At 40.3% G+C, this 22,305-nt stretch overlaps 1 protein-coding gene across 1 annotated transcript in view; it reads left to right on the top strand.

Annotated features, from left to right (window-relative positions):
* Positions 1-12,045, top strand: part of OPHN1 (oligophrenin 1) — a gene marked incomplete at its 3' end in the record, with an annotated part of 473,440 nt that extends 461,395 nt beyond the window's left edge. The window contains exon 21 of the mRNA XM_035028614.1: positions 11,719-12,045. Coding sequence (XP_034884505.1) covers positions 11,719-12,045 — 327 coding nt within the window. The remainder of the gene's footprint in view (positions 1-11,718) is intronic.
* Between the last annotated feature and the right edge of the window lie 10,260 nt (positions 12,046-22,305).

Below are 22,305 nucleotides of genomic sequence, written 5' to 3'. Positions count from 1 at the left end.
CTGCCAGCTCTCTGTGGATAGGTCTGTTGCCAATCCAATGTTTCTACCATTGTAGGCTACAGATCTCTTCTCCCAAGCTGCTTTCAGGATTTTCTCTTTGTCTCTGAGACTCATAAGTTTTAGTATTAGATGGCGGGGTGTTGACCTATTTTTATTGATTTTGAGGGCAGTTCTCTGTGCCTCCTGGATTTTGATGCCTGTTTCCTTCCCCAAATTAGGGAAGTTCTCTGCTATAATTTCCTCCAATATACCTTCTGCCCCTCTCTCTCTTTCTTTTTCTTCTGGGATCCCAATTATTCTAATGTTGTTTCGTCTTATGGTATCATTTATCTCTCGAATTCTGTCCTTGTGATCTGTAGTTTTTTTCTCTCTCTTTTTCTCAGCTTCTTCATTTTCCATCATTTGGTTTTCTATATCACTAATTCTTTCTTCTGCCTCATTTATCCTAGCAGTTAGAGCCTCCATTTTTGATTGCACCTCATTAATAGCCTTTTTGATTTCGAGTTGGTTAGATTTTAGTTCTTTTATTTCTCCAGAAAGGGTTTCTCTAATATCTTCCATGCTTTTTTCAAGCCCAGCTTGAAAAAATCATCATTCTGAACTCTAGTTCTGACATTTTACTAATGTCCGTATTGATTAGGTCCCTTGCAGTCAGTACTTCCACTTGTTCTTTTTGTTGAGGTGATTTTTTCCATCTTGTCATTTTGTCCAGAGGAGAATAGATGAATGAGAGAACAACATGCTAACAGGGTAACAACGTCCCCAGAAAAATATACACTAAATAAATCAGAAGAGACCTGAAACTGGGGGAAAAGAAAGGGAAAGAAAGAAAGAAAAAAGAAAAAGATAAAGATAAAAAGCAAACAAACAAAACAAAACAAAAAAAAACAGAATATGATCAGATATGATCAGGCTGGTGCATAGATCAGTGCCACAGACTAGATTTTGGGCATATTTTGGTCTGTTAGAAGAAAGTGCCTCCCAAAATTTTAAAGAAAGAAAAGCTTATATATGTACAAAAATAAGGGTAAATACAATTAAGGGATGGAATGTTACTGTAAAGATGAAAATTATAAAAGATTTTATAAAAGGAATTGATAAGATAAGAAGTTGGTTGAAAAAAGAAAGAAGAGGATTTAAAAAAAAAATGTAGAGTATATTATCAGGCAGGAGACTAGAACAAAGCCATACACTAGAGATTTAGGTTATATTTTGGTCTGTTAGAAGGAACTGTATCCCAAAATTTTAAAGAGAGAACAACTTATATATATATATACCTAAAATAAGGTTAACTACTATGAAGGGATAGAATATGACTCTAAAAATTAAAAATAAAAAATATTTTTAAAAAAAGGGATTGAGGGATGGGAAAGATGGCAGAGGAGTAGGGGACCCTATTTCAACTGGTCCCCGGAATTGAGCTGGATAACTACCAGACCACTCTGAGCACACACGAAACCAGCCTGAGATGTAAGAAGATCTGGATCTCTACAAACAGAATATCGCAGGCGGTTGGTTTTCAGGTACGAAGTGGAGAGCCGTGATCCTGCAGGCAGATATCAGAGGATAAATGGCGGCGGGAGGGTGCCTGGACGTGGGGATCCTACACCACCGGTGAGTGACAGCCTGGCGCGCTGCAGACGGGACACAGACTCGAGACTAGTAGCATCGGGAAAGAACTTTAGGGCAGCCCACGGGGTGGAAAACCAGACCAGTGGGGTCGTGCGCACATGAACTGCAGCCCCCCGGACAGAAACCGGAGCGACGGTCGCGCGCACGCGAACTGCAACCTCCGAGACAGAAACCCGGTGCGCCGGAGTCCTGCCGGTGAACTGCAACCCCCAGGGGTGGAAACCCCAAGCGGCGGAGTTGCGTGTGCGTGAATTGGGAGTGGCTGGCGGTTTCAGAAGCACAAAGCACAGAGACGTGCCCTGAACTGGAGGGAGGACTGGGAGCGCTGCGGAGGGGCACACAACCAGGACGCTGCAGTTTATAGCAGCACGGACAGAAACGGAGACAGTGTGGCCTGGAGAGCTCACTGAAGAACAGACTGAGGTCTCTCTGCACGGAGGCAGAGGGTTGGAAACGGTCTCTTCTGCTCTGACTCGCGGAAGAGACGCAGAAAGCCGCCAGGGAAAGGCACCAGAGAACAAAAGCCCCAAAGACTGATTCCCACTGAGCCCATGTCCCGCCACAGGGGCGCAGGGCAACTCCACCCAAACAGGGTTGCCTGAGTAACAGCTCGGCAGGCCCCTCCCGCAGAAGACAGGCTGGGAAAACAAGAGGCCAGCAACCCTAAGGTCCCAAGAAAACAGGTGCATCTTGTTTGGGCTCTGGTCAATAATTTGGACTTTATACATTCCCTCAAACACCCATCAACAGAATGACTAGGAGGAGGAGCCCCCAAAACAGAAAAGTCTCAGAGATTATGACTTATGCTGCAGATTTACAAATGGATGCAGATATAACCAAGATGTCAGAGATGGAATTCAGGCTAGCAATTGTGAAGACAGTGGCTAGAATGGAGAAATCAATTAATGGCAACATAGAGTCTCTAAGGGCAGAAATAAAAGGTGAATGGCAGAACTTAAAAATGCTGTCAATGAGATCCAATCCAATCTAGATAATCTAACAGCTAGGGTAACTGAGACAGAAGAGAGAATAAGCAATCTGGAACACAGTATAATAGATAAAAAGGGAAAAGAGGAGGCCAGGGAAAAACAACTCAGAATCCATGAAAATAGAATCAGAGAAATAAGTGACACCATGAGGCATTCCAATGTCAGAATAATTGGAATCCCAGAGGGAGTGGAGAGAGAGAGAGGGCTAGAAGATGTATTTGAGCAAATCGTAGCTGAGAACTTCCCTAATCTGGGGAATGAAACAAATATTCGAGTCCTAGAGGCAGAGAGGACCTCTCCTAAGATCAAGGAAAACAGGCCAACAACCCAGCATGTGATAGTAAAACTTGCAAATCTTAGAACCAAGGAAACCATCTTAAGGGCAGTTAGGGGGAAGAGATTCCTTACGTACAGAGGGAGGAACATCAGAATAACGTCAGACCTATCCACAGAGATCTGGCAAGCCAGAAAGGCCTGGAAAGACATATTCAGGGTACTAAATGAGAAGAACATGCACCAAGAATACTTTATCCGGCAAGGCTTTCATTTAGAATGGATGGAGAGATGCAGAGCTTCCACGACCAGCAGAAGTTGAAAGAATATGTGACCTCTAAGCCGGCCCTGCAAGAAATATTAAGGGGGGTTCTATAAAAGGAGAAAGACCCCAAAAGTGATCTACAACAGAAATCTACAGGGACAATCTATAAAACAACGTCTTCACAGGCAACATGATAACAATTAATTCATATCTTTCAATAATCACTCTCAACGTGAATGGCCTAAACGCTCCCATAAAACGGCACAGGGTTCCAGATTGGATAAAAAGACAGGACCCATCCATATGCTGTCTACAAGAGACTCATTTTGAACCTAAAGATACATCCAGACTGAAAGTGAAGGGATGGAGATCCATCTTCCATGCCAGCGGACCTCAAAAGAAAGCTGGGGTAGCAATTCTTATATCAGACAAATTAGATTTTAAACTGAAGTCTATAATAAGAGACACAGAAGGACACTATATCATTCTTAAAGGGTCTATCCAACAAGAAGATCTAACAATTGTAAATATCTATGCCCCCAACATGGGAGCAGCCATCTACATAAGCCAACTGTTCACCAAAATAGTCATATTGATAACAATACATTAATTGTAGGAGACCTCAATACTCCACTCTCAGCAATGGACAGATCATCTAAGCAGAAAATCAACAAGGAAACAAGAGCTTTGAATGATACATTGGACCAGATGGACCTCATAGATATTTACAGAACATTCCACCCTAAAAAAACAGAATACTCATTCTTCTCGAGCGCACATGGAACTTTCTCCAGAATAGACCATATACTGGGTCACAAATCAGGTCTCAACTGATACCAAAAGATTGAGATTATTCCCTGCATATTCTCAGACCACAATGCTCTAAAACTGGAACTCAATCACAAGAAAAAAATGGCAGAAATTCAAACACTTGGAAGCTAAAGACCACTCTGCTCAAGAATGTTTGGGTCAACCAAGAAATCAAAGAAGAACTTAAAGAATTCATGGAAATCAATGAGAACGAAAACACATCGGTCCAAAACCTATGGGATACTGCAAAGGCGGTCCTAAGGGGGAAATACATAGCCATCCAAGCCTCACTCAAAAAAATAGAAAAATCCCAAATTCACCAACTAACTCTACACCTTAAAGAACTAGAGAAAAAGCAACAAACGACGCCTAAGCCATGCATTAGAAGAGAAATAATTAAAATTAGAGCAGAAATCAATGAATTAGAAACCAGAAACACAGTAGATCAGATCAACAAAACTAGAAGTTGGTTCTTTGAAAGAATTAATAAGATCGATAAACCACTGGCCAGACTTATCCAAAAGAAGAGAGAAATGACCTAAATTAATAAAATGATGAATGAAAGGGGAGAGATCACGACTAACACCAAGGAAATAGAAACAAGTATTAGAAATTATTATCAACAACTATATGCCAATAAACTGAGCAATCTGGATGAAATGGAGGCCTTCCTGGAAACCTATAAGCTGCCAAGGCTGAAACAGGAAGAAATTGACAACCTGAATAGGTCAATAACCAGTAACGAGATTGAAGCAGTGATCAAAAACCTCCCAAAAAACAAGAGTCCAGGGCCTGATGGATTCCCTGGGGAATTCTACCAAACATTGAAAAAGAAATAATACCTATTCTCCTGAAGCTGTTTCAAAAAATAGAAATAGTAGGAGAGCTTCCAGACTCATTCTATGAAGCCAGCATTACCTTAATCCCCAAACCAGGCAAAGACCCCATCAAAAAGGAGAATTTCAGACCAATATCCCTGATGAATATGGATTCCAAAATCCTCAACAAAATCCTAGCTAATAGGATCCAACAATACATTAAAAGGATCACCCACCACGACCAAGTGGGATTTATCCCTGGGATGCAAGGGTGGTTCAACATTCGCAAATCAATCAGTGTGGTAGAACACATTAATAAGAGGAGGGAGAAGAACCATATGGTCCTCTCACTTGATGCAGAAAAGCATTGGACAAAATACAACATCCTTTCCTGATTAAAACTCTCCAGAGTATAGAGATAGAGGGAACATTCCTCAAGCTCATAAAATCCATCTATGAAAAACCCACAGCGAATATCATCCTCAATGGGGAAAAGCTGAGAGCCTTTCCCTTAAGATCAGGAACATGTCAAGGGTGCCCACTCTCACCACTCTTGTTCAACATAGTACTAGAAGTCCTAGCAACAGCAACACAATCAGACAACAAAAAGAAAAGGTATTCAATTTGGCAAAGAAGAAGTCAAACTCTCTTTTCGCAGATGACATGATACTTTATGTGGAAAACCCAAAGGACTCCACCCCCAAATTACTAGAACTCATCTAGCAATTCAGTAATGTGGCTGGATACAAAATCAATGCACAGAAATCAGTTGCTTTCTTATACACTAACAACGCAACTGTAGAAAGAGAAATTAAAGAAACGATTCCATTTACAATAGCACCAAAAACCGTATGATACCTTGGAATAAACCTAACCAAAGAGGTAAAGGATCTATACTCTAGGAACTACAAAACACTCATGAAAGAAATTGAAGAAGACACAAAAAGATGGAAAAATATTCCATGCTCATGGATCGGAAGAATAAACATTGTTAAAATGTCTATGCTACCCAGAGCAATCTGTACCTTCAATGCCATCCCGATCAAAATTCCAATGACATTTTTCAAAGTGCTGGAACAAACAATCCTAAAATTTGTATGGAATTAGAAAAGACCCCGAATCGCCAAGGAGATGTTGAAAAAGAAAAACAAAGCTGGGGGCATCATGTTGCCCGATTTCAAGCTATATTATAAAGCAGTGATCACCAAGACAGCATGGTACTGGCACAAAAACAGACATACAGGCCAGTGGAACAGAATAGAGAACCCAGATATGGACCCTCAACTCTATGGTCAAATAATCTTTGACAAAGCAGGAAAAAACATGCAATTGAAAAAAGACAGTCTCTTCAATAAATGGTGCTGGGAAAATTGGACAGCCACATGCAGAAGAATGAAACTCGACCATTCTCTAACACCACTCACAAAGATAAACTCAAAGTGGATGAAAGACCTCAATGTGAGACAGGAATCCATCAAAATCCTAGAGGAGAACATAGGCAGTAACCTCTTTGACATCGGCCACAGCAACTTCTTTCAAGATACATCTCCAAAAGCTAGTGAAAGAAAAGCAAAAATGAACTTTTGGGACTTCATCAAGATAAAAAGCTGCACAGCAAAGGAAACAGTCAACAAAGAGGCAACCCACAGAATGGGAGAAGATATTTGCAAATGACACTACAGATAAAGGGCTGGTATCCAAAATCTATAAAGAACTTCTCAAACTCAACACCCAAAAAACAAATAATCAAGTCAAAAAGTGGGCAGAAGATATGAACAGACACTTCTCCGAAGAAGACATACAAATGGCTAACAGATACATGAACAAATGTTTATCATCATTAGCCATCAGGGAAATCCAAATCAAAACCACACTGAGATACCACCTTACACCAGTTAGAATGGCCAAAATGGACAGGGAAAGAAACAACAAATGTTGGAGAGGTTGTGGAGAAAGGGAACCCTCTTACACTGTTGGTGGGAATGCAAGTTGGTACAGCCACTTTGGAAAACAGTGTGGAGGTTGCTCAAAAATTTAAAAATAGAGCTACCCTATGACCCAGCAATTGTTCTCCTGGGTATTTACCCCAAAGACACAGATTTAGTGAAAAGAAGGGCCATATGCACCTCAGTGTTCATAGCAGCAATATCCGCAATAGCCAAACTGTGGAAAGAGCTGAGATGCCCTTCAACAGATGAATGGATAAAGAAGGTGTGGTCCATATATACAATGGAATATGACTCAGCCATCAGAAAAGATGAATACCCAACTTTTACATCAACATGGATGGGACTGGAGGAGATTATGCTAAGTGAAATAAGTCAAGCAGAGAAAGTCAATTATCATATGGTTTCTCTTATTTGTGGAACATAAGGAATAACATGGAGGACATTAGGAGAAGGAAGGGAAAAATGGGGGGGGGGGCAATTGGAGGGAGAGATGAACCATGAGAGACTATGGACCTGAGGAATAAACAGGGTTCTAGAGGGGAGGGGGAAGGGGGGATTGGTTAGCCTGGTGATGGGTATTAAGGAGGGCACGTACTGCATGGAGCACTGGGTGTTATACGAAAACAATGGATCGTGGATCACTACATCAAAAACTAATGATGTATGATGACTAACATAATATAATAAAATTAAATATTAGAAAAAAAAGGGGGATTGATAAGATGTTGATTGAAAAAGGGAAAAAGAAAAAATCAAAAAAAAAAGAATAAGAAAATTTAAAAAATTAACTCTGAAAGACTAAAGAATCATGGGAAAAAAGCCATGGATTCTATGTGTAGTATTCCCCTAGTGCTGGAGTCCTGCCGTTCTCATTGATCGGTAAACTTGGTCTTGTCTGACTGTTCTTCCTGATCTTCTGGGGGTGGAGCCTGTTGCAGTGGTTCTCAAATGTCTTTGCCAGAGGCGGAATTGCCCTGCCCTTGTTGGGGGCCAGGCTAAGTAATCTGCTGGGGTTTGCTCTCGGGAGTTTTTGTTCCCTGCAATGTTTCCGTACAGCTTTGGAGGATGAGAGTGAAAATGGCAGCCTCCCAGTCTCCTCCCCAGAGGAGACGAGAGCTCGGGGCCCCAATCCTCACTGCGCCCCCAGAGAAAAGCAGTCAGTCACTCCTACCTCCCCAGTCTGCAGCCGCACTCCCTGCTCACCCGGCCTGTGACCGAGCATTTCTATCTCTGGCACCCGACCCCGTGTGGAGTCTTCAAACCCAGCAGATCCCTGAGGTGCACTCCCGCGCCGCTCCTCCCCAGGGGGAGGAAGGGGAGTCTCCTCGGATCTACCGCTTGTTGGGTCCCTGCTGGAGGAGCAGTGGCCCAACTGTGCCGCGGATCATGGTTTATGGCAACCGCAAGCTGAGAGCCCTGCCTTGGTTCCGTCTCTGCAGCCGGCTTCCCCGCTCCGATACCTGGGAGCTCTGCCGCACTCAGGCACCCCTGGTCTTTCTGAGACCCCGAGAGTCCTGAGACCACACTGTCCCAGAGAGGGTTCCACCTCCCGTTTAGCCACTGGAGCGACATCCTTTAGCAGAACCGACTTCTAAAATTTCCAATTTTGTGCTCTGCTGCTCTATCACTTGCCGGTAGCTGCTGACGGAGGCCCCCTCCCCGCCGTCTATCCTCCCGAATACCGCCTCGGATTCACTTCTCCGCATGTCCTACCTTCCAGAAAGTGGTCGCTTTTCTGTTCATGGAGTTGCTGCTATTCTTTTCTTCGATCTCTTGTTGAGTTTGTAGGTGTTCAGAATGGTTTGATCACTAGCTAGCTGAATTCCTGGGACCAGACCAAATTTAGGTCTGCTACTCCTCTGCTGTCTTGCTCCTCCCCCCTCCCACTTTTTATAATCTTTTGTAATCCTTCAAGGCCCAGCTCAAATCTTACCTCTTTTACAAGATCTTCTTCAGCCCCTCCAGACAGAATTAGCACTGTCCTCCTCATAACATTTATTTGTATGATTCTACTTGTATCATAATAATTGATATTTTTCTCCTGCTGCACTAGTATGTTACATCTCAAAGCTTCTCCCCACCACTTACCCACACATAGAAGAGAGGCCCACAGTGGGCTACTTGCCTATTTGTGAGGCCTTCCTGTCAATCCTGATTGATTCCCAGTTTTCTGCAGTTTCTGAAGCTGGTCTATGTGTTTTCCTGTGGAAATGGATGGCTGATTAAAGAAAGAGAATGATAACTAAGCTCTTGTTACCTGACCAGAGGGATAAACTCTCTCTTCAGAAAGCGTGGACTCTGGAAACAGACTTCAGACTTTGAAAACTGGCTCTACCACATTAGTTTTGTGACACTGAGCTTGTTTCAGTGCCTTAGATTCCTTATCTTTAAAATGGGACTAATAAGAGTTCACTAATTTATAGAGCAGTTTTGAAGATAATGATGAGATAATCCTTGTGAAGCACTTAGAAGAACAGGGCCTGGCACAGATAAAGCGCTCAAATAATGGTATCTGTTACCATTATCATCCTTGTCATTATTATCATTACCATTTTCTCATTTTGTCAATAATAATTCAGCATATTCCAGAACCTAGAAATAGTTTCTCTTGGCATAGGGTCTAGTTCAGAGTCCCCATTGCTGCTATCATTCCATCCCCTATTTCCTTGCATCAGGAAATGGTTCTTCCCCATGTGGAAGGTAGTGGCCTCTTTGAGACTGTGTATGTGTATCATCTTTATGAGATTGGACCTCCCTAAATGTATTGAGATGGTAACAATGCTGTTATGGCCTGAAGGCACAGCCAACCCCTGTGGTGTCTTCTAAAGTAGAGCAGGGATAAAATTTCCTAGGGTCTTTTTTTTTTTTTTTAAGATTTTATTTATTTATTTGAGACAGAGAGAATGAGAAAGAGAGAGCACATGAGAGGGGGGAGGGTCAGAGGGAGAAGCAGGCTCCCTGCCGAGCAGGGAACCCGATGCGGGACTCGATCCAGGGACTCCAGGATCATGACCTGAGCCAAAAGCAGTCGCTTAACCAACTGAGCCACCCAGGCGCCCTCCTAGGGTCTTTCTACTGGAAGAAAGTATTCAAATAGAAACATATAACTGAGATGTTGGGCCGAAAGCATGTGCGAGAAGAAATTCATGTCACTGTTCATTTCATTGTTCTGAGAGGGTAAATGTGCTTCAGGTTACTCCTAAATGCAAGAGGTTTACAGGTGGCCTCTGCCATAAGCATGTCCTGGAAGCATGTGATCTAGTTACGTGGTTCCTTTGTGCTTATGCCCCTACTATTATTTGTGAGCCTTTGGTAAATTTTTGTTTGAATGTTCTAGTCTTACGGCAGTTGTGGGAGGGTTAATAAAAGCAGGGCTATATACCTACCTTGCTACAGAGTAGGGAAACTATAGAGGGAATCCTTTTGGCCCTGATCCCTATAATGGTGGCAGCACTGATTGGTGACAGGTTCTCAAGGAGAAGAAAGTTCTCTGGGGAAAAAAGTCTTCACAGCAAAACTTAGCCCTTCCTTCCCACATAAAAACTCTTGCCTCACTGCCCTCTTAGAGCATAATAGCATAAGTAATAACTAACAATTACAGAGTGTTTATTATGTCCCAGGCACTGAAATAAGTATACCATCTCATGTAACCCTCACTACAACCTCATGAAGTAGGTACTATTATTATTCCCATTTTATTGAGGAGAAAACTTGACGTATAGAGAGATGATGAATTTGCTCAAGGTCCTACAGTTGATAAGAAGCAGAACTGAGATTCAGACCTGGCTATCTGACTCCAAAACCTGCATTTCTTTTAACATTTTACTATGGAGAGTTTCAGACATAAACCAAAGTTAAAAAAACAAAACAAAACAGTATAATGTACTCCCCATGTGCCTATCACCCAGCTTCAACATTTACCACCCGTTATGTCCGTTCTTGTTTCATCAGTACCCCTACCCACATCCCCAACCAAGACACATGTATGTCATTTCATCCATAAATGTTTCAGTATACATCTCTAAAAGATAAGGACTTTAAAGCCAAATTACAATACCATAATCATACCTGAAAGAAAACAAAACAAACAGTAATTCCTTAAGATCACTATCTAGACAATATTTAAATTCTCCGTCATTTTTTTAAAAATCAGGATCCAACAAGATATATGTATTACAACTGCTCAACATGTTTCTCAAGTCTCATTTGGCCAAACAGAACCTCTTTTCTTAATCACTACACTCTGATCTAGGTTTTCTATTATGAAGAAAGGTGACAGTTTCCTTACAGCAGGAGTTCTCAATCAAGGATTAACAGCTTTAAGGGACTCTATGAATCTCTTAAATTTCGTTTTTAAAATTTTTCATGTATTTGTGTGGGTTAATTTGTCTAGGGAGAGTATCCTTGGCTCTCCTCTAAGAGTCTCAAAGCTTTAAGTAAAACTCAGAACAACTGAAAAGTAGGTCCTATTGTCACAGAAAATTGTGGACCACAAAAGCTAAGGGAAGAACATGGCTAGTTGGAAGTTTCTTTATGAGGATGGAGAATGAAGTTAAATTCTGTTAAGTTTATTAACTTAAAATTTGAGAGATTTTAACAAATTACTTTTGAGAGAAATAGAAATAGTTAAGGATTAACTGATGTCTCTTTAAAAAGAGCAGAATTATAATTGGGGACTCTTAAGTCCCTTTTAAATTAAATATCCCTTTGAATAAAGCATCTTGGTATATTATGGTTTTACTAAATTGTGGTGGTGAAAATCAAACTCCTATCCTGAACTGAATTCCCTATTTTATGGGATCTGTGACTCCACATGAATTGGGCTAGATAGAGACTGATTTTGCGAGATATCAGTGATTAGTTCCACAATAATAGCTCCATTGAAAATGTGTAAAATTTTTCAATATTATGTGTACATGTATAAAAATGAAATGGTAATGAAGTTAGCTTTAATCTTCCCTCTTTGCACCACCTTTTCCTAGATGAAATCCAACATCAAACACCCAATGGTATTATCGCCAGCAGTATGGAACCCCCCAAGCTGCCACAATACCCCAAACTGCCTATTCAGAGGAGTGGAGAAGCTGACACTGGGAGGAAGTCTCCAAGTAGCAGGCCTGTTTCAGATGGCAAGTTGGAGTCCTGTCCTGAAGTGGATGTGGGGAAGCTGGTGTCTAGGCTGCAGGATGGAGGGACCAAGGCCATACCAAAGGCCACCAATGGACCTGTGCCAGGCTCTGGGCCCACCAAAGCCCCCTCTTTCCACATAAAGAGACCAGCTCCTCGACCCCTAGCTCACCACAAGGAGGGTAAGTGCTTGGGAATCCAATTGGAATCAGAATTGAAACCAACTATTTTGCACCCTAAGATCTTTCTGAGGTTGGAGATATTTAAGTAGGGATCTGTTCCCAATTTACTACCACTAATATTGGAATGGTGGGTAAGAACATAAAAGCCATTCACAATAATCACTAGAGTGTAAACCATTTTAATGAGGGCGGGGATTTGGGGCCTGTTTTATTTACCTCTATATCCCAAGTGCTTAGAACAATGCTTGACTGTCCCAAGGTAAGCAGTCATTGTAGAATAAATTAATAATAATGATGTTTTTATCAATATTATTATTGCTGCTGTTGCCATTAAGTATCTGCTGTGTCCCTGGCACTGTACTAGGTACTGACAAATTATTTTCGATCCTCACAACCTTACTGTGAAGAATGTATTACTGTTTTGTTTTGTTTTTTCTACTAGAAAACTGGGGATCCTAGAGCTAAGTGACTTGCCAAAGGTTCACAGTTACTAACTAGCAGAGCTGGGGTCTCAATCTTATCAAGTCTGGCAGGTAACAAAGCCTGTGTTATTTCCAGTAAGGCAGAACTATCACTTTTCCTTTGTATAAGAAGCTTTGAAATTGGTGAACTGATGGTTTCTCATTCTCACTTTTCAGATTAGTCAAGATAGGGACAAAGGGACACAACTTCTGCAAAACTCTGGACTTTTTAAATTACAAATTCAAGATGTGGCTGACTTTGGTATATTTAATTGGAGACTCATGTTTGGAGGTTGGGGCTAATCCAGAGGGTATCTGGAGGGCGGTACATAATTCTATGAAGATAATATGATATAATGGACAGAATATGGACTTTGATATCAGAAAGGCTCAGACCCAAATTGTGGCTCTTTTACTTTCTAGCTAGATGCCCTTCTAAAAATGTGCCTTGTTTTTTATCCTGTCCTGTTCCAGAAAGGAATTAAGGCTTTCACAATATAGAAAATACAGGAACTTAAAAATAGTAAGAATAATTTATTCAACAAGTATTTATTGAATACTTGTTGTATGCCTGGCCCCATTCTAGGCATTAAGGACATAAGAATGAATAAGACATACAAGGTCCCTACTCTCTTGAGGCTTATATCAAGGCTTAGCGAACTATGGCCTTAACTGAAAAATATCAAAAGAAAAATAATATGTCATGACTCATGAGAATTATATGAAATTAAAATTTCTGTACCCATCAACAGAAACACACCACCTCATTTACACATTGTCTAAAGCTACTTTCACACTAAAACAGCAGAATTAAGTAGTAGCAACAGAGATCTTATGGCCTACAAGTCCTAAAATATTAGCTATCTGATACTTTACAGAAAATGCTTGCTGACTTCTGCCTTAGATTCTAGAGAGTACAAGTGAGAAAAAAATGAAGCCAAGAGAGGGAAAAAAGGTAGGATAGTAGGGATATGGAAAGAATGGAGTTAGTACACAAAATGTTTGCTATGAAGCCTTACACGCTTGCTGGAACGGTGTCACAGATTTGGCTCCAAACTTTCTACAGAAAATGAAAAGAGAAAGAACTTAATAGTCATGTAAATCCATGCTCTTAAGGTAACAACAATCAAGCTGTTCAAAAAAGCACAACTCATCCATTTTTGAAGCCAGAGAATATTTCTAAGCAACATTTTCTCTTAAGGACTGTTGCGTATAAAAACCTCAATATCGGCTGATTGCATTGTCTCAGAGCACAATTCAGTGAAAGCTATTCTATGGGAGTCTGATAAGATTTCCACTAAGTAACTGACTCTGTGAATTCTTTGGCTTGACCCAGTGATGCATCTGTCTGTATGATTAATAGTTAAGTTATTTAAGATCTGCACACCTTGGTTTCTATATCTATGAATAGGAGAAACAGCTCATCCCACAGAATTATTGCTAAGGTTAAAAAAATAACAAAATATCTGCCATGTAATCAATATTCAAAATATGTTATTAATTCCCTTTCTCTGCCCTTCCCCTTCCTAAGATTTGCCTATTCAAGGGAATAGCCAATTAAGACCAGACTTCTATGTAGACACAGCTTCAATTTATAAGTGATGTGTTGACCTTCACATCAATCTGTTAGAGAGTTGGGTAACTCAAGTTATATTCATCACAGTGAAGTTTGTCTTGCCTGCTACCAAGTCTTGAGGTCAGCCAGATCCTATAAGTTTAGCATACACAGTAACTTAGCCCTCCCTAACCATCATCTACTGCAAAGTTAAATTCCAGAGGCATTCCCCCTTCCCCTTCCTCCACAGTCCTGCTCCAGACTTCTGGCAGCAACTAACAGTTTCAGTCAATGTAAGTACTGATCTTACTGTCCAGTATCAGCCAGCCTATCTAAGTTTGGGCCACATCATTGCCTGCTTTTGCTTTCTATCTTAAAACAGTCAGCAAGAGGCTGGTGTGATGCAGCATTTTTCAAAGCCCCATGCCTCCAACCTTAGCCACAGAAAACAGAACTGAGGTAGTGGTTCTGGCCTTGGTGGAAAATCAGCCAAACTTCTGCCTCTTTGCTGTTTTTTTTTTTCAAGTTTTTATTTAAATTCCAGTTAGTTAACATACAGTGTAACATTCATTTTAGGAGTAGCATTTAGTGATTCATCACTTAAATATAACACTCAGTGCTCATCACAAGTGCCCTCCGTAATATCCATCACCCATTTAGCCCATCCCTCCACTACCTGCCCTGCAGCAACCCTCAATTTGTCCTCTATAGTTAAGAATCTGTTTTATGGTTTGCCTCTCTGTTTCCCCATATGTTCATCTGTTTTGTTTCTTAAATTCCACATAATGAGTGAAATCATATGGTATTTGTCTTTGACTGACTGACTTATTTCGGTTAGCATAATACACTCTAGCTCCATCCACATCATTGAAATGGCAGGATTTCATTTTTTTGATAGCTGAGTAATATTCCATTGTATATATATACCATGACTTCATTATCCATTCATCAGTCAATGGACATTTGGGCTCTTTCCATAATTTGGCTACTGTTTATAATGCTGCCATAACCATCAAAATCCTAGAGGAAAACACAGGCAGAAACCTCTTTGACATTAGCCATAGCAACTTCTTACTTACTGTGCCACTCTCATGTCTCCCATCTCCATCCCTTGTATCAATCCAACATTTGAGTGGACTTGATGTTCTTTACATTTTTCCTTAGCAATTAAAAATAGCACACACAAGGTGCATGTTAAATTGCATTGTTCCATGGCAATCAACTTACAATAAAAATGATATTGTTTGCTGATATAATTTAGTCAAGGACTCTTTTCTTTTCCAGACATAGAACTAACTGGATGCTTTCTCTTTTTCTATTGTATTCTATTGTGATAGACCTATGAGATAGGTTTTCCCCCTCATTTCACGTTTATTTCCCCATTAAGGAAAAACTGAGGCTCAGAGAAGTGAAACAACTTCTCAGAGTCACCCACATTGTAAGATATGGAGACAGAGCTTGAACCTTGGCTTCTTTTGCGTATCACATTTTTATTTCTTAAACAGCTTTAGCTACCTTCTCCTTTCTGTTTTCTAAGAAGCATTAGCTTTTAGGAGAGCAAAATTATACAAGCCAATGTCCTGTCCTCCTTTGATAGCACTGCTTCTAACCAGGCCTGGCTTTGGAGAGGGCTTTTGTGTAGTTTCTACAAAGGGACTTAGGACGTTCCTTTTGAGAGTAGGGTGGGGAAGAGATCTACTTACATGCATTTGTTCATTTATTCAGGCATAGTGCTATGCAGTGGGAGAGAAAAGGATGAAAGGCCATGCATGGTCCCTGCCCTCCAAAGGTTCGTGGTGAGGCTGGCATGTAAGCAACCAGTCCCAGTCCCATATGACCCATGTTCTGATGGGGGTGAGAATAAATTCCTGTTGGAGCATGGGGCAAGGAGCCCTTCACTCTGCCTTGGGTTCTGAGATAAAGGTGAAGGATATATCCACACTGGAAACCTATAATATATGTGTTTAGGAGCCCTTCTTAACTCTTTCCTCTGTCTTGACCAGAGAGAAAAGACTGCATTCTGATGGTGTGTTCTAGGGCTTGGAGAAAGAGTGCTTGTAAGGCCTTGCTCAGCTACAGGGCCATCAATTCTCCACTGGGTTAACTATTGCAGTGAGTAGCATTTGTGTCAGCTCTAGAAGCATTAGAAGCAGACCTGTCCTTGAAATAATTGGCTGTGCTGGCCGTTACCCACATTTGCTTGTTTGGATTCATTATGCTTTAGTAATCTACTGTGTTTGGTTTTCATTCTCTGCCTTTCCTGGAGCCTAACTCCCAAGTGATCCAAAAGAGTAATTAGTGGCTACAGGAGAAGAGAGGCTTTCAGGTGAGCATGGCAGAATTTCATAGAAAGTAAGAGATGATTCTGGAAAACTGGGGGAATGTACAAGGAGAAAGAACCTCCCCTTATCGTGCTCTCAGATTTGGTGTAGATGGATATAAGAAAAGGTGGGAGAAAGTTGCTTAAGGTTGAAGACTGATGGCCATGAGGTACTAAGAAATCAACAAGTGCTAAGATTGGCTATAGTCATTTTACAGAGAACGGGGAGGGAGAGAAGAGGTTGGGATGGAGAGGGAGGTCAAATTTGTAGTAAAAGTCAGGTGTGGACCAAAGTTAAAAAGAAATTAAGAGGAAGTACAGTTTGGTAGAAAGATCATAGGCTCAGAAGGCTTAGTGAGGTCTCAGATGTGACAAGCTTCAGTCTCCCAGATAGGATTTTGAATCCTAGCTCTGCCTCAGAGCTGTGGGACCTTTGGCAAGCCACAACCTCTCTGAGTCTTAGTTTTCTTATTTGTAAAATGAAGATAATAATTATGCCCATAGGATTGTTACAACAATGGAATGAGGTATCCATTTGCTTGGCACATAATGAGTACTCAGTAAGTGGTAGCAATTGTTTTGCTTTTATAGGAAGCTAAGTACTAGCTACATAATCTTAGATAAACTTAACTTCTTTGAGCCAGTTTTAATAACTGTAAATGGGGACAATGCCTACATTGTAGGAAACATTTTTTTTGTGGGTATAAAGTAAGACTAGGTATACAAAACATTTATACAATAGTACAATAGAAGTTCAAAAAGTGATATTGCTACTGGATGGGCAACAACCTCTCAGGAAACTGGCAGCCAAAGAAGATGGTACATGTTTATTCTTTTGTATTTTGGAGCCTATGAGAAGCCTCAAGCCTCAAACATAGATGACATCTAAGAGCTCAGAGCTACTCTTTCCACCCTCAAACTTTTTCTGACCTTGCCAAACACTGAAAAAGAGGAGGACCATTGTTGAGGGGAAGGGACAAGGAAGGATTTTTAGCCATCCCTCAAGGTCCACCTCAAGTCCTATTCCTTCCATGAAGCTTCCTGACAGTTCTGCCTCAGGGAACTCTACCTTACCTCATTTCTTCTGACATTCAAGTTTGACCGTTTAATGTGGATGCTGAGTTAGAGTATTCACAATTGTTTCCTAAATGTATGACTTCATTGTCCAATTCTGTTTTAAGCCCCTGGAGGACAAGGTCTATGTCATACCATTTGTAAGAGCATAAGGCTGGGCACAAAAGCCCTCAAGAAACACAGCATATTGAAAACCTTTCAATTTAGGTTCCAGAATAGCCCTGAAATTTGGCCATATCATGTTTCTGTATGTGTCAAAGGTGTCACAACTGGGAACTTAAAAAAGAAAATCTCTTTATGTTGTCTTCTAATGGGCTGAACTACATTTTTCTTTACTCAGTAAATATTTATTGAATACTAGTTATGTGCAAAGCAATTTACTTGGGCTTTTGGTGACTACAGAGATGAATCCCACCTGGATCTTGCTATCATGTTGCTTCCATTCTAATAGGGGACATAGAGCCACCAAAACAAAGAGCCCTGATTCAAAGTACAAGATGATTAGTGCCTTAGGAGTCAGAGAAAAGAATTTGGAGCATCTTAGGCTTGGAGCACTAAAGCTGAATCTTGATAGATGATGTAAATTTAGGCGTGTGGGAATAGGGTAAAGGGAATCCGGGGAAAATATGATCAATTATGAAACATGTATATGGAACAACAAATAATACTATTTGTGTGGACTGTAGCATATGTGAAGAGAAATGGTGGAAAGCGAGGTCAGAAAGATCAGTTGAAGCCAAGTGGAAGAGGATAGTGACTTCCAGGTTAAAAATGATTGAGTTTATTCTAAAGGCAACACTGAACTACGGAGTCTAAATCTAAATCTATGTATCGAGATTTTTTTTCAAGCTGGTTAAGTACATGATCAGAACTGGCTTCTAAAATACTCCAAAAGCAGCATTTAAAAGTCAGCAGGGAGAGATATAGGTCTATAGACTTATATCATGAGCCCATTGATCTATAAAACAGTCCAAGTCCACGTTGCACAGCTATTGAAGTGATCTTGTCAAGGTTACACAGCAAGTTAGTTTTAGTATTAAGACTGGAATCTAGGTCTCTTGACTCCCAGTTATTTTACTCTTCCATCTCTGCCTCCTCAGTTTGATATTGTGGTTTTACTGTGGCAAATTAGAGATAAGAGAGAACATCACTGGGGTGTTTCAACCAAGAAATCCCTTTGCTGTGACTTCAAAGTTTGACTTGTAATGAATCATCAATAAAGAGCCTCATGTTTGTTTTCCAAGGCCTTGGGTTGATGTCCATTTGGATTTGGCTGTAAGTTGGAAAAAAATGGGATTCATATTTTAGGAGGCATCATCTAGTTCTCTTACCAAGAAAAGCAATAGCCCTAAGGCGGACCCAGGTTTGGGTGGAAGTATTTTCTGGCTTTGACCATAGCATACTCTTCCTGTCCAACACGCCCTCCACCATGCAGTTGAAATGGAACAGCATTATCAGCTTTGGTCATTTTGATCTGCAGTGACCAAGTTAGCGTCATGTGGCCTAGTGGTTCCTAACTCTGGCTACACATAGCATCACCTGGGGAACTTTTTTGTTTTTGTTTTTGTTTTAAGATTTATTTATTTATTTTAGAGAAAGAGTGCAGGGGAGGAGGGGCAGAGGGAGAGAGAAACTCAAGCAGAGTACACACCCAGAGCAGAGTCCGACGCAGGGCTTGATCTCACAACCCAGAGATCACAACCTGAGCTGAAACCAAGATTTGGATGCTCAACCAACTGCACCACCCAGGCGTCCCACCTGGGGAGCTTTTAAACATACCCATACCCAAGTCCTACCCTAATCAATTAAACTAGGATCTCTGGGGACTGGGTCCAGATACTATATGATTTTAATGTTCCCAGTGTATAGCCAAGGTTGAAAACCACTGGCACTTGGGACTACATGGACTTCAGAAATCAGATGTATCTGAATCTATTGCCAATTACCTATGAGGTTACTTCTTATCTCTGTGTCTCTGTTTTCACAACTGTAGAATAGGAATAATACTTTCTAGCTTGGAAGGTTATAACCCATGTTAAATGAGAATATATGCATAAAATCCTGAGTATAGTATCCCAACATCTAGAATAGAGCAGGTGTTCAATAAAAGCCAAAATTTTTACCAGCTATTTTATTACCATTACTATTATTTTTACCATTTATAATTTTTATATGACTAATAATATAACAAAACAGCAGGCACTAGGAAAAACAGTGGATGCAGAAACAAGAGATAGGAGTTTCAACCCTCACTCTATCACTTAACCTAACTACATGACTTGAATTAGTCTTTCTGAACCTCAGTTTTGTTCTCTATGAAATGAAGAAGATAAGACCCATCACTGTTTCTCTCCCAAGATTATTGTCAACATAAAATAGTTATCTGGAAGAGTGCTTTGAATGGTATAAAGTGTGTTAGAAAAATCAGATTATTATTATAATTTTGGTCATTTCTTAGCTGCAATTCTGTGTACCCAGCCTGGTGCTAAGGGGAATGTCATGTTCAGAAATACAAGATACAGTCTAGATGGGGAGACAGAATTTGTATGTGTATACACAGATAATTTCTCCATTAGAATATCAATCACACTGTATTATCATTATCTCTTTTCATATCTGTGTCCCTCACCAGAAGGGCTGGCTAGCTGGAGGAATTAAAAAAACCCACAAGGCAATATATGAGTACTTCATGCGTGTTTATATGGATGGAAATCACCTATGTCACGAGAACTGTTCAGAGGGGTGAAATCTGAGCTGTTTTGAGGGTTGGTTACAGTACAGATAAGACATGAGAACTGGGGCATATATCAGGCAGGAAGCAAAACAGAGTCTAACACTTACTTACTCCTACTATATGCTAGGCACTCTCAATAGGCTCATTTAGTCCTTACAATCACCTGGTGGGGAGAGGTTATTATACCCACTTCCTGGATGAAGACATTGATGGTCAAAAAGGGGAAATAACTGCCCGGAGTCCAATAGCTTGGAAGTAGCAGAACAAGGCCTCAAAATCAGGACTACCCAACTCCAAACTTTCAGTACTTTCCACTATACCATATCAGCTCACCTAGAAGCAAGAATCAAGGGCTGCCAGGGTGCCTGGGTGTCTCAGTCGGTAAGCATCTGCCTTTGACTCAGGTCATGATCCCAGGGTCCTGGGATCAAATCCCACAGCGGGCTCCCTGCTCAGCAGGGAGTCTGCTTCTCCTTCTGCCTCTGCCCTCTCCCCTGCTCGTGCTCTTTCTCTCAAATAAATAAATAAAATCTTAAAAAAAAAAAATCAAGGGCTTGCTTGATAGGGCAATTAGGAGACCAGTTTGACTAGAGTAGAGCTGGAAGATAAAGTCCAGATTTGCTGCCTGGGATTATAATTTGGGAGCAGCTCATAGAGGGCCTTGAATTTATAGTAAAGAAATTAAACTTTATCCTATACACTTTTTTTTTTAGAGTATGAAATCCTTTTTTAAAAATTTTTTTAATTTTATTATGTTAGTCACCATACAATACATCATTAGTTTTTGATGTGGTGATCCACAATATCCTATACATTTTATAGCTACTGTATGATCTTTAAGAAGAAAAACGATGTTAAAATACTTAGGGTAAACCTTATAACAGTATAGATTAAAGTTAATATTTTTTATATTTACTTTAAAATTTTATAGAAGAAAAATTGAGAATATAAAGATTACTAAACAAAAAATCAAGAAATATCAAAATCACCAACAATATTTTTCTCCTCTATTTTTTAAATTTTTTTTAATATTCCAGTTAGTTAACATACAGTATAATATTTGTTTCAGGTGAACAATTTTAGTGATTCAACACTTACATATGACACCCTGTGCTCATCACAACAAGCGCACTCCAGGGGTGCCTGGGTGGCTCAGTTGCTAAGCGTCTGCCTTTGACTCAGGTCATGATCCCAGGGTCCTGGGATCGAGCCCCGCATCAGGCACCCTGCTCGGCAGGGAGCCTGCTTCTCCCTCTGCTCCTCCCCCAGCTTGTGCTCTCTGACTCTGTCAAATAAATAAATAAAATCTTAAAAAAAACCACAAGGGCACTCCTTAATCCCCACCACCTATTCCCCCCCCCCACCTTCCCTCTGGTAACCATCAGTTCTCTATAGTTAAGAGTCTGTTTCTTGGTGTGCAACTCACATTTTTCCCCTATGATCATTTGTTTTGTTTCTTAAATTCCATATATTAGTGAAATCATGGTACTTGCCTTTCTCTGACAGACTTATTTTGCTTACCATAGTACTCTGTAGCTCCATTCACATCATTGAAAAGAGCAAGATTTAATTCTTTATTATGGATGAGTAATATTCCATTGTGTGTGTGTGTGTGTGTATATAAAATATTGTATATATATGTATACATATATATTCCATTGTGTATATATACAATATAATACAATATATACAATATTCCATTGGGTGTGTGTGTGTATATATCTGTATATATACACACATATACATATCACATCTTTTTTTTCCAAGTTTTTAAATTCCAGTTAATATACAGCATAATACTAGTTTCAGGTGTACAATTTAGTGATTCAGCACTTACATAGGACACCCTCTGCTCATCACAACAAGTGCACAACTTAATCCCCATCACCAATTTAACATATCCCCCCACCCACCTCTCCTCTGACAACCATCATTTGGTCTCTGTAAATTAAGAGTCTGTTTCCTGGTTTTCCTCTCTTTTCCCCCACTCATATTTATTTGTTTTGTTTCTTAAATTCCACATATGAGTGAAATTATATGGTATTTCTCTAGCTCTGACTGGCTTATTTCCCTTAGCATAATACTCTCTATCTCCAAGTAGTTGCAAATGGTAAGA

The sequence above is a fragment of the Mirounga leonina genome, unplaced genomic scaffold (genome assembly GCF_011800145.1).
Source record: "Mirounga leonina isolate KUSES-001 unplaced genomic scaffold, KU_Mleo_1.0 Mir_204, whole genome shotgun sequence".
Classification (NCBI taxonomy): domain Eukaryota; kingdom Metazoa; phylum Chordata; class Mammalia; order Carnivora; family Phocidae; genus Mirounga; species Mirounga leonina.
The sequence above is the reverse complement of the archived record's forward strand: the minus strand, read 5'-3'. Positions and strand labels throughout refer to the sequence as shown.